The 12,366-nt window shown below is 46.3% G+C and overlaps 1 protein-coding gene across 7 annotated transcripts in view; it reads right to left on the bottom strand.

Annotated features, from left to right (window-relative positions):
- TNC (tenascin C) overlaps positions 1-12,366 on the bottom strand; it is a 91,147-nt gene that overhangs the window by 50,189 nt on the left and 28,592 nt on the right. For all 7 annotated transcript variants that reach the window (XM_070518868.1, XM_070518870.1, XM_070518869.1 and 4 more), the window contains exons 3-9: positions 9,517-10,926; positions 7,992-8,255; positions 6,691-6,806; positions 5,791-5,947; positions 2,083-2,352; positions 1,125-1,310; positions 839-928 (exon numbers count right to left, since the gene is read on the bottom strand). In XM_070518868.1, the coding sequence (XP_070374969.1) occupies positions 839-928; positions 1,125-1,310; positions 2,083-2,352; positions 5,791-5,947; positions 6,691-6,806; positions 7,992-8,255; positions 9,517-10,926 (2,493 nt within the window). The remainder of the gene's footprint in view (positions 1-838; positions 929-1,124; positions 1,311-2,082; positions 2,353-5,790; positions 5,948-6,690; positions 6,807-7,991; positions 8,256-9,516; positions 10,927-12,366) is intronic.

Here is a 12,366-nt window from a genome sequence, read left to right as displayed (position 1 = left end):
AGTTGATAGATTATATCAATGTCCTGGTTGTGATAGTTCTGGTTCTATAGTTACACAGTTGTTACCACTGGGGGAAACTGGGCGAAGGGCTTACAGGATCTCTCTGTATTATTTCTCACAACAGCATGTGAATCTACAATTACCTCAAAATGAAAACATAAAAAAGATTATGTATGTAAGCACTCAGCATCAGATCCTGCATAATGGGGAAGGTTGATGAAGTGTAATCTGTGTCCTCTTTGCACACCAGCCTCTTTTCTTTACAGCACCTGGGGGAGATATGGCGGAGGCTGGCAGAGAGGTAGAGGGAAGAGCTTTCTTTTATACAAATTTTCCAGAAAAAAACTTGAGGAAAGAATCAATGGCTTCTAATCATATAGCCCCTTATCGTCGTCATCTGGAGACTGGAGGGGCCAGATGCAATGGGATGAGCAACACCTGCCTTAAACTGTGCTCCTGCCACTTATAATCTGTATGAGGAGGGTATACAATAAAAATTAGGTGTTTTCTAAGAGAACTCCCCATCAAGGTGTGTTTTGATTAGTCAATGGCTCATAAAAATTGGAATTGGTTACCAACTTTAGAAAGTGTGTAGATGTTTATAGTCTGTTTTTTTCCTAAAAAATCTCCTTTATGCTTAGAGAGAGTGGTGTTGGCATCATTTAGATGCAGGATGCTGATGGTATTGTAAATGTAGATATTTGGGCTAGATGATCCTAGAGGCCCCTTTCTCCTCTGGGCGTCTACTGTTTCTTTTTAAGTAGGTTTTCTGCCTTCTGGACCCTGTTGTGTTGGCCAGTGCCAGCCCAGTGGTGGTGGGAATCCAGGTGTGCCTCACCTGTGGCCGCGTTGATGGTGGCCGGATCGCTCTCCTTGTCTCCCTTCACAGCAGACACTCCAATTCCATATTCAGTTCCCGGCCTCAGACCTAGAAGAGAATGTGCAGGTTGAAATTTAGCCAAAAACTGGAACAGAGGACCATAAACATGGCCCTGAGCTTGCTCCTGGACAATTTCTCAGCGTCTGGAACATTCTGTAGACTGACTCACTGAAGTCCAAGTGAAAAAGATTGCTGGGAACTGCACTGTTTTCTCTCTTTGGAGGATCGAGGATGTGGAGCTCACCTGTGAGTGTGGTTTTGGTTGTGGCTTGTGGGCTCCTCGGGACTTCGACCTCAGCGTGGTCCCCTCCAGAGATGGGTGCGTACTTAATTCTGTAGTTGTCGATGGCCGCCTTGCCATTCCTCCACTCCAGGGTGATGCTGTTGTCTGTCTGGGAGACACGCCGGAGATTCCTGGGAGCATCCAGACCTGTTTGGGAGAGGAAGAGACATTTGTATTGAAAACACCAGGAACCAAGAGAGTGGGACTCTTCAATGATTCAAACTAAGATATGAAAGGAGCCTGTCACTGGAGAGAAATGACAAAATCGCCCCCACACGCATCGCTGTCAACAGCTGATGCGCAAATGTAAACAAATACTACCTTTTTGGCACTTTTCCTATTATTAATGTGTGATACTTTAACCATTCATATTTTCTTCCAATTTTGTGCTTAAAAAAACTACACAGATACTTACAAATAAGCTCCATGAGTGTAAGAACTGGGTTCTTGTGTTCATCACTGTATTTCTACTAACTCATATGGTGCTTACTGAGCTCTGAAAAAATATCTATGGAATGAATGATTGACATTTTGGTACTTCTAAAAGAATGCCATAGGCTAAGAGGTTAGGAGGCATCCTTGTCATTCATGTTTTCCATATACTATATTTTATTATTAAAATATTCATTTGAATTTTATTGGAATCAGAACTTTTACCAAAAATGTCAGTCCAGCATCTTCTATGCACACACACTATATATATATTTTTTGCTTTGAAAGGTTATTTGGGGTTGTTTTTTTCTTTGAAAAATTAATCCATCAATTGCAACAATATTTTAAAATAGCATTTAAAGGAATGAAAATCCCCTTTCTATTTTCCCTACTGGAAAAGGAGCCTAGAAGACACACCAGCATGGCGTGGGATGGAAGTATCATGATCCTTCCTTTCCTGTTAAGTGAGCAGGGGAAGGCCTGTTACCTGTCGTGAAGGTCTCTTTGGACGGGTTGCTGGACATGTCACCCCTGCGTGAAATGAGGGACACTTCGTATTCCGTGTCTGGCTTCAGGTTCCCGATGGAGTACTGGTTCTCATCCTGTGTGAGATCGATGGTGGTGCGGTCACCTGGCACATCTTTGACACCATAGGTGAGCTCGATGCCGTCGATTTCAGCCAGGGGCTTGAACCAGGTGATCAGAGCAGTGGTGTCTGTGACATCTTTCACCTCGATCTGGCTGGGGGCGTCCAAGCCTGTGACGGGTGAAGACAGAGTGGTTTCAGAGACTGAGGCTGGCGCCAGGGGGTGAGCAGAGAGGGAGCTTGCAGCCATCCGGGTCAGTTCATGTACATTTATGTGCATACTGACCACTTGACCTAATTTATCTTTCTGAGCCTCAATTTCCTATTCGATAAGCTACAAGTTGGGATAATAACAGCTACCTTGTCGGATTTGTTGTTTTTTCAAATATTGAAGGAGATAATGCTTGCAAAGCATGTATCGTAGAGCCTAGAACATGGCAGTTACATGATAAATGGTCGTTACTCTGTTTCTATTACCATTACTGTTCTCATAAGTTGAAGAAACACGCTCAGGAACAAGTTCATTTAGAAAACATTGACTTAGTCTCTCTGGTTTTTCAATTAGGCAAGACTCCCTGGATGGCTGATAACTTCTCCATCAGAATTTGAAGCCGAAAAGTGAGGCAAGGACTGTCTTGCAGTGTATGGAAAGTTACTTTTGATAAAAAGAATTCAGGCAAGAAAGTCATGGCTGTCTCCAGCTGTGCACATCTCTGTAACCTCATCTTGGCCTTCCTCTGGCCCTGTCACTCACCTCCTGCCCATCCACGCTTGTGTCTCCTGCTCTGACAGCAGGCTGCTCAGAGCTCAGAGAGCACACCTTACTGTCTCTCACCTCCTGGCCTCTGCACTTGCTGTCCCTTTGTTTCTTCTTCCTCAGATTGCCCCGATCCCCTCTAAAAATCTCCTATCCATCCTTAAAAATCTGACTTAAATGTCACTTCCTAACAAGAAGCCTTTTTGACCCTACTGCAATCAGGTAAACACACACTCTCTCCCCAACCGGTATAAAGTTTCAGTTATGCAAGGTGATTGAATTCTAGAGATCTGCTGTACAACCCTGTGCCTAGAATTATCAACACTGCATTGTAAACTTAAAAATTTAAGAGGGCAACTCTCATGCTAAGTGTTCTTACTACAATTAAAAATAGGAGTATCCCAATATTGTACTTTTCTCACTGTTCTTCAACAGATTTCTCTGCAGTTTATTCAAACTCTACTATTCAGTTTGCATGGGGTCATTCATTCATTCATTCAGAGTGGATCTCTCTGATCTTTCTTGATCCTCAGCATAGAGTCAGGCTTCCTCGTGTATGTCTTAACTCTATTTTTTAAAATAATGTAAACAATTTTAATGCAAACATTAAAACACACCAGGCATTCAGTAAATGCCTAAAATGAAGACTTGCCAGGCACTCAGTCAATGTCTCATCTTCATTTTTAAAAATAGTTAAGTTTGTGCTCTCAGCATTGGTTGGGGAAACAATATCAAATGAAAGGAGCTTGGTTTTGTACAGAAAATGAGGAGGAGGAGGAATGATTCATAGCTGATTATGAGAAACCTGCAGAGTTTATTTTTTGAATTCTAGGTGTCCATGAGTGAGTCTTGGCTCACAAATGATGAACCTATAAAATGCACAATGAAAAGGACGCTACAAATCAATAGAGAAGCACCTGTCCTGTGTTCTTGTAGGTACCAGCAAGCATCCAAACCATACCTACTCTCTTTATTAGTACCCTTTCATTAAAGAATTTGGGATTCAGTCAAGGACACTGATCTCCCCCTGGATTCAGGACCCTTCAATAGAGCAGACTAACACTGCCTTGTGCCAAGGACGATGCTTTGTTATTTTCATCTTAACTCTCATGACAGCCCACAAGGAGGATACCATTAAACCCATTATTCAGAGGGTAGGTCTGAGGCTTAGAGAAGTGGACCTGCTCCAGGTGATGGTGAGGGGTGAAGCCGGAATTCAGATTCGGGACCGTCTGGGCCCAAAGCCCATGCTCTTCCTCCTTTAAATGAAGATGCTTCTCAAAAACAGTCAAGTGCCACAAATGTTTGGAATAAAACCTTTATATAGAGACTAGAGAGAAGGAGCCAAAATGTTCCGGTACTAGTCCTTTAAAGTCCTTTAAACTTGGGAAGAGTTCAGCTATCAGCAAAATGAACAGGTAAACATCTGCCTCTCAATGTTGGTATTTGTGTGGTTGTGGAGCTCCAAATGTTGGGATGTTTGTCCTGCAATAAGAAGAAACTAAGGAGCCGATCCCCAAATTTAGATTAAAATGAAAAGGACAGATGAAAGAAGTACCTTTCGTTTTTTCAGGGTGCCTGCTCTGTAGCAAATAAGCACCTGCTTCATCTTTTCTATGCCTTTCTGGTGATCTAACAATTTTTTTCCTGTTGGTACCTGCCTTCTACCTACCACAGAGAGATGTTGTCAGGATGATGGAAAAACACTTGCTTATAAAGGACACAATCTCACGAATTGGCTCTGAGCTTGGCAAAGTGTGCAAACATTTAAATGCAAGATGTTCTTTCTTGCTGTTAGTCAACAGATTTAACTTTTCCAACAACCCTCCACCAAGAAGAATCAATTTCTTAAACAGTTGGCACATATGCTATCTTGAAGAAGATAAAGAGGTTTTCCCAAATGGCAATGCAAAACAATTCTATTTATTTATTTTTGCTTTCTAAAAATTTGCTTTCTGGTAGATCAATGCCAAATTTGGATTTTTTTCCCCCACCAATTGATCTAGTTGTGCTGAATCCTATTCCACCCTCAAGACATTCTGACATGTTTAGTATTGAGTGACATTTTATTTAGGTTCCTGTTGAAGACATGGAATCAACATTCTACATAAACCAGAACCTAGTCAATGCTAGTGGTAATGGGGTTCAAGTAATAAAACCATTCCCTGGCTTCAAATTGTGTCCCAGATGGTATTAACCATGTGGTGTTCCTTAAATTGATTTAGCTTGTCTAAGCCCCACTTTCTACTTTTGAAAAATAGTGACTTTAACATTTGCCGTATCTTTTTCAGAGGACTGGGTGCCAATATTAACTTTAGATGATGTGGTAGGTTGTTTGCAACAGTCTCAATTATTTATCTTGCTGTATCCGTGCCCCTTTGAAATGTCACTTTGAAGTGCCTCTCATCAAGAGACAGAGGTGTTTAAGGGGTGCCTCCCCACCCACCAACCTGGACTGGCCTTGAGATTTGCTTTAACAGAAGTAACATAGTGCCAGTTTTGAGCCTGCTCAGCTGCCATGTGAGCAGGCCCGGGCCAGCATCCTGGAGCCTGAGAGACATGGAGCAGAAAGTTACCATCCTGGTTGAGGCCATCCTAGGTCAACCAGCCCCCAGCCCACACAGATGCATAAGTGAGCTTAGTCAAGAACAGAAAAATTGCCTACCTGAGCCCTACCCCAGATCATCACTGTGCAGAACTATTGTTTTAAGCCACTATGTTTGGGGCTTGTTTTTTAGGTAGCAAAAGCTAATTGATACAGATGCTCTACAAGAGGGCATGATTTCCACGAGAGGTGCTGTGAGGGACACTAGCTTTGTCATTGTATTAGTGGCGTTAATGGTGATACTCACGGGTGGTTGTCACCCTCTTCAGGCCTGGCCCCCTCGTATTGTTCTTCACAATGTGCAGAGAGATCTCGTACTCTTGCCCAGGAGCTAGGCCTGTTTGCCGGTACGTGGTCTCTGGCCTCCTTAGACTTTTGGTGATCTCTCCTTCGTCTTCTTTATTCTGAAAGATAGGAGCACCTTGTAAGACCTAAAGGAGGTGCTGACCTCTTCATTTGTGTGACTCATTCATTCTGCATTCATTCATTCCTCTTTTACTCCGTCGTCTATTCACTAGGCATCTACTAGGCATCTGATCAGTATAGGATACAGAGATGATAAAGATCTCTCTCAAGTTCGTATCTCCCTCTTGTAAACCTCTCTACTCACTCCTTGGACACTCAACTCCAGTGACAGGATGTGAGAGCTAAAGCAATTCTGGAGCCACAAGCTCAACGCCTCCTTTGAAAGACTCAGAGGCCAGCATCACAGAAGTCGGGTGAGCATCCCATGGTCACACAGCTAGTGGCAGGGCCTGGGCTGGAACTTGGGAACCCACGTCCTTGCCTCAGGCGTGCTTTTAGGCCCAGAGAGGAGGGATGCTCAATCTCTGATATGCTTGGAGGCATTTCGAGAGAGAGACCATTTCCTTTCTTCTTTGCCTCTGAGTAGAGGTTTGCAAGACTACGAGGGGCAATCTGAACCTAGACATGACTTAACATCTATTCATTTAGGTCTCAGCCTTAAGTGCTATGCTTATTGACTTATTAAAATCACTTATAATATATGTACAAACACACAGGGTGCTAATTAGAGCCTTTTCCCCCACCCAAAGCTAAGGAAATTGAGTTGATATAAGTCTGCAGAAGCTTTGAGCATCTTTTAGATCCTCATGGGCAAATATGCCTGCTCCTCTGTGCTCCTTACCATATTCCGGAAGATGATCTCCCACGTTTCGAAAGCGATGTCCAGAGGATCCCACTCCACTTCCACAGATGTCTCCTTGATGGACTTGAACTTTAGGCCTTCAGGTGCAGGTAAGTCTGTCAGGAAGAGCACAGAGAGGAGGTAAAGATGGCTACATGCGTGTTGGGGCAGCACGGCCAGAATTCCACTAAGCCCTGTGGGTCCACTGCCATAGTCAGGGCCTGATCAGCAGAGCATCTATTTAAAGGTTCTTCCGGGATGCTGTCTACTGTGAGGCAGCATGAAAATTAATATAAGGACCAACCCTATGATTAAATATTGGCAACTGCATATAACCCAATATCAGCACAGGCTTTGACATTGACAGACGTGGGCTACCGTCTAAGCTCCACCATTGCAACATTTCTGTGCTTGAGCAAGTTGTACAAAAAATGCCCTGAGCCTCAGTTTCTTCACACGGGAGAAGGAGGTAAGGATGTCTGTCCCTTGGGAATGTTTTGAGGACTGAGTGATGTATTCCATGTAGACTGTTGGCCATGGTTCCTGGCACCAAGCACAAGTTTAAAACATGGCAGCCAATGATACTGTTACTAAGTGAAAAATGACCAATTTCTAGACAGAATTTCCTTCGCAGATATGGGAGTGATGGTACCGATGTTGGACTCTTAAAGGAATAACTCGAACCCTAATGTTTCTACTTAAAAAAATATGTATATATATTTTCATACAATTATGTTATATATAATATATATTAATATTAGCTATAATATGTTAAGTATATATAGACAGTGAGCACCACAGAAAGGTAGGTGTACAGTAGAGTGTTAAGAGCATCAATTGGCAACCAGACTTCCAGAGTTCAAATCCCATCTACACCCCTTATTAACCACGTGGTTTGGGATGAGACGCCCAGCCATTCAGAGTCTCAGTTTTCTCATCTGTAAAATGGGTTAACGATAGCTCCTGTCTCATAGGGTTCTCGCCAGTTACGTGACTTAATGATACACAGAGTGGTTCAAACCAAATCTGGCGCAGAGTAAACACTTGTTAAGTGTTACCTGTAATGATTCTCTGTGGCAGCAAAGAGACAGGAGAGCAAGGAGGGGTATTTTGTAGAAAATGAAGAGTTTCTTTTGAAAAGTACTCGATGGGCTTAACTGGATTCCAGGTTAATTGGTGTAACTATAGAAAGACAGCCGTAGAGGTATGGGGGCGAAGGGGAGGCAGTAACTCATGGGGCGGGTTGTACGCTGGGTGAGTGGAGGGCAGTTGGGGCTGCCCAGGGGCTTCTGTTCACTCACAAGTGGCCACCCTGGCACTGACGGGGATGCTCTTCTTGTTCTCCAGGATGGCAAACACACGGATGAAATACTCCACGCCAGGCTCTAACTCCTGGATGATGGTGGATGTCTGGTTTCCGGGCACACGGAACTGCATTTCCAGGCCGCCCTCGTGGGTGGGGGTGTACGTGACGAGGTACTCCGTGACCCGCATCTCATTGTCCCAGGCCAGGTTTACAGTCTCTTCCGTCACTTCTGTCACGATGAGGTCTTTGGGAGGGGACACTGGTAGGAATAAGAAAGGACAGATCAATTACGTTCCCCATACATTCTCTCCAGGTTTGTTTCCTGTGACCAGTCTCTTGCACTGCCAGTCTCTGAAGCCTGAAATCCAGCTTCATTTCTTAAAATGCAGAGCTCATCAGGAAGCCCCAGCTGTGATCCATCTTTAAAACCTTTGGTGGCCGTCCTCTGCCTTCATGCTCAAGTTCCGGGTCTGCAGTGTGGCCTTCAGGGTTCTTTGTGAGGGACCCCTCCAACTTATCCACTCCCTGGACCTCAGTTCAGATTCAGGCCATTTGCATGGGAAAGTGCAGCCTGAGCTTGGCTCCCTGCTCTCAACTTCAAGTCCTAGTTCCCTAGGGCTGGAAGGGCATTTGGGGCTCATCCGGTCCAACTCTTTCATTTTCTAGATGTGAGTGTGGCAGAGGGACTTGCCCAACTCTGCTTCTCTCATCAAATTTGGGACTCACATCTCCTCCCCGCCAGCCTGGGCTTCCTTCCAACCAGGCTTCCCTGCCTTGGCCACGTAAAACATAAAGCCATTTATTTATTCTTATCTATCGATACTTTTAATCAAGGCAGAAATTCCCCATCACAACCAGTATAACATGGGTGGATGGAAGAAGAACAAAGAAGACCCCATTAAACCTGAGCATCATGGGTCTTTGTTGTATTTTCACTCATCCCCTGTCTACTGAGCACTTAGTGTGTACCATGACCTGTGCTAACTGCGCGATAATGCCCCTCCAAGGGCATCCCAATGCTCAGGATCAAAGACAGTAAAGGAAAGATGATTTAAGAGATGGGTCTGCCTCACAGGGGATCAACAGTTAGTCTTTAGCTGATCTTTGTTTTATGTAATCTCACTGTCCATTCAATTTAGCTGAACTTTTACTTCTATCCAAATAGAGGGATTTACTTTACGATTGGTTTGTTGTCGGTGAGGAGGAGGGAAGATGGTTGATGTCTAGCAAAAGGGAGGTTATCTTTCCATCTACCTCATCTTAGGCACTATATGTTTAAGTCAGTATAAACGAGTTTGGCAGACTCAAATCCCAGCTGCGGGATGTGTGAGCTGTGCATCCTCGGGACAATTCCATAACCTCTCTGAGCCCCCAAGCCCTCAAATAGGTAGCCCTGTAACAGGTGAATGACCAGGGCCCCTTCAAAAAGTCAGTGTGCGTGTGTGTGCATGTATTTTAGTTAATGTCTAATTCTCCAACACACACTGGGAGATCAGGGTAGTGTTTGCACTGGTACTAACCCTCTGAGCAGTCTTCCCCTGTGTAGCCCTCATTGCAGATGCAGCGGCCTGCCACGCACTGCCCCCAGTTACTGCAGTCATTGGGGCAGGACCTCTGCCCACAGTCTGGAGCCGTGAAGCCCTCCTGGCAGATGCACTGGCCGTCCACGCAGCGGCCCCGGCCGTGACAGTCGCTGGGACACCTCCGCTCCTTGCAGTCTTTGCCCGTGAAGCCTTCGTGGCACACACACTGCCCGTTCACACAGCGGCCCTGGCCATGGCAGTCACTCGGGCAGGAGAGCTCTGCGCAGTCGGGGCCGGTGAAGCCGTCCTCGCACACGCACCGCCCGTCCACACAGCGGCCCCGGTGGCTGCAGTCCCTGGGGCACCGCAGCTCCCGGCAGTCCTCGCCCGTGTAGCCGTCGTCACAGATGCACATGCCATTCACGCAGCGGCCGTGCTGGTGGCAATCGTGGGGACAGCCCATTTCACTGCAGTCATAGCCCTGGAAGCCTTGTTCGCACACACACTTCCCCTGGACGCAGCGGCCCCGGCTGTTACAGTCGCTGGGACACCGTAGCTGGGCGCAGTCCTCCCCGGTGTAGCCCTCGTCACACACGCACTGCCCATTGACACAGCGGCCGTGGCCACTACAGCCGTTGGGACATTGCAGCTCTCCGCAGTCAGCTCCTGTGTAGCCGTCGTCACACTCACACTGCCCGTCTACGCAGCGGCCGTGGTTGTGACAATCGGCCAGACACCTCTTCTCGCCGCAGTCCACGCCGGCAAAGCCCTCATCGCACACGCACTGGCCCTCCTCGCACCGGCCCTGGCTGCGGCAGGCGTTGGGGCAGGTGAGCTGACCACAGTCCTCGCCTGTGAAGCCTTCTTCGCAGTAGCAGGTGCCGTTGATGCAGCGGCCGCGGTCGAAGCAGTCCTTGGGGCAGATGAGTTCACTGCAGTCCTCGCCCGTGAAGCCCGCGTCACACACACACTCGTTCTCCACGCACCGCCCGCGGTTGTTGCAGTTGTTGAGGCACAGGGGCTCATTGCAGTCTTCGCCGGCAAAGCCATCTTGGCACACGCACTGGCCGTCCACGCACCTGCCGTGCTCCGCGCTGCAGGGCACCGGGCAGACCTCCTGGCTGCAGTCGGCGCCGGCGTAGCCTTCGAAACAGATGCAGACCCCATTCACGCACTTGCCCTGGTCATTGCAGTCGCTGGGACAGGCCAGCTGGCTGCAGTCTTCCCCGGTGAAGCCCTCGTCACAGAGGCACTGCCCATCCAGGCACTGGCCTCGCAGGTGACAGTTGCCTGGACATTCGGGCTCAGAGCAGTTGGGGCCTTTCCAGCCCGGTTCGCAAACACAGCCACATCCTTCAGCGCTGAAGTTCCCCCGGCCACTGCAGAAGGGTCTGGTGTCCAGGCGGCCTGCAACGAAGAAAATAGATGCTCTCAGCTCAATTCTCAATTTCTCGATTTCTACCCGCCAAACGCAGATTGAAATTCAGCCAGAGCATGGTTGCATCCTCAGGCCTCATCTGGCTTGAGAACTAATTGCTTCATGCGTTTAATCAGATGAGCTCCCATCCAGTTACACTAGGTAGGAATTCTTAAGCTGCACTCTCTGAAACTGTAGACTCATGTGCAAAGATGGTGTGGGTTTATGTGTGTAGCTCTGTGTGTGTGTGTGTGTGTGTGTGTGCGTGTGTTCCACCCGTGGGGAGAGGATCCATAGTTTTTATCAAATTTTCAAGTAGTCCCAAGACCCCAGTGATTCTGAATCACTGCCTTGTGGAAAGCAGTGTGCTGGGCTGTGTTGCTGCTTCTCCAGGAGGAACATTCGAGAACAATTGTTTCCCACAAGAAATCGTTGTCGAACTGAACTCAATTCTGCCTCTTTGACTCAAAGCGGTGCTGCATTTGGAAAGGGATTTACATGCTTTGAAGCTCAGCTTCTTCATTGCTCATGCGGGACTAAGAGCCCACTTCCTTGGGTGCATCAGGGTTAAACGAGGACATCAAGAACCTACTGCTGTGTGTAGTGTTATTTTCCCTTCCAGAGTGTTTTGGGTTGACTCTAGTTGGTAGACGGCTTTACGTGACCCAACTTTCTAATTTTCCCTAACTGAAATGAGGCAGTGAAGGAGTGGCTTTCTAACTCGGTCAGGACCACTTTCGATTTGGCTACGTCCCCACAAAACTCCTGTGCCTCTCTCTCTCTTTTTCCCTCTCTTTCCCGGAAGCCACAGTGGGAGTGAACCTGAGGAATACATGGTCAGCACCGACATGACTCCACTCTTTGAGGTCTATCTCATGTCTTCACTTAACTCCTCGGACTAACTGGAGTGATCTCCATGGAGCCCGAGGAGAGGAAATGAAACTCATTTCCGTGTTTCTGCACCTAGATCTAGTTGTGTTAATATATTTTATTTCCTTCTTGACAGCAGGAAAGAAGGCAATTAAAAATAAAAGTGGGTTTGAAAACGGAGAATCCAAATTTGTGTTGTGTAGTATGGTGGCCGCTGGACACACGTGCCTATTAAGTGATTGAACGGTGGCTTGCCTGAACTGAGATGTGCTGTGAGTGTAAAATTCACACTGGATTTCAAAGACAGTGTGAAAGAAAAGAATGTAAAATAGCCATTAATTTTTATACATTTTTATACAGATTCCAGGCTGAAAAATGGATAATTTGGTCTACATTGAGTTAAATAAAATAAACGATTAAAATTATTTTTAGCTGTTTCCTTTTCATTTCTTCAATGTGACTACTGGAGAATCTAAGATCATGTGTGTGGCTCGCATTATATTTCTATTGGATAGCAGATGGCATTCCTCTAAACAATCATTCCTACTCACTCTTAAGTG

Source organism: Equus asinus, chromosome 10 (genome assembly GCF_041296235.1).
Source record: "Equus asinus isolate D_3611 breed Donkey chromosome 10, EquAss-T2T_v2, whole genome shotgun sequence".
In the NCBI taxonomy this organism is placed as follows: domain Eukaryota; kingdom Metazoa; phylum Chordata; class Mammalia; order Perissodactyla; family Equidae; genus Equus; species Equus asinus.
Note: the sequence above shows the minus strand (reverse complement) of the source record. Positions and strands in the feature narration are given on the sequence as shown.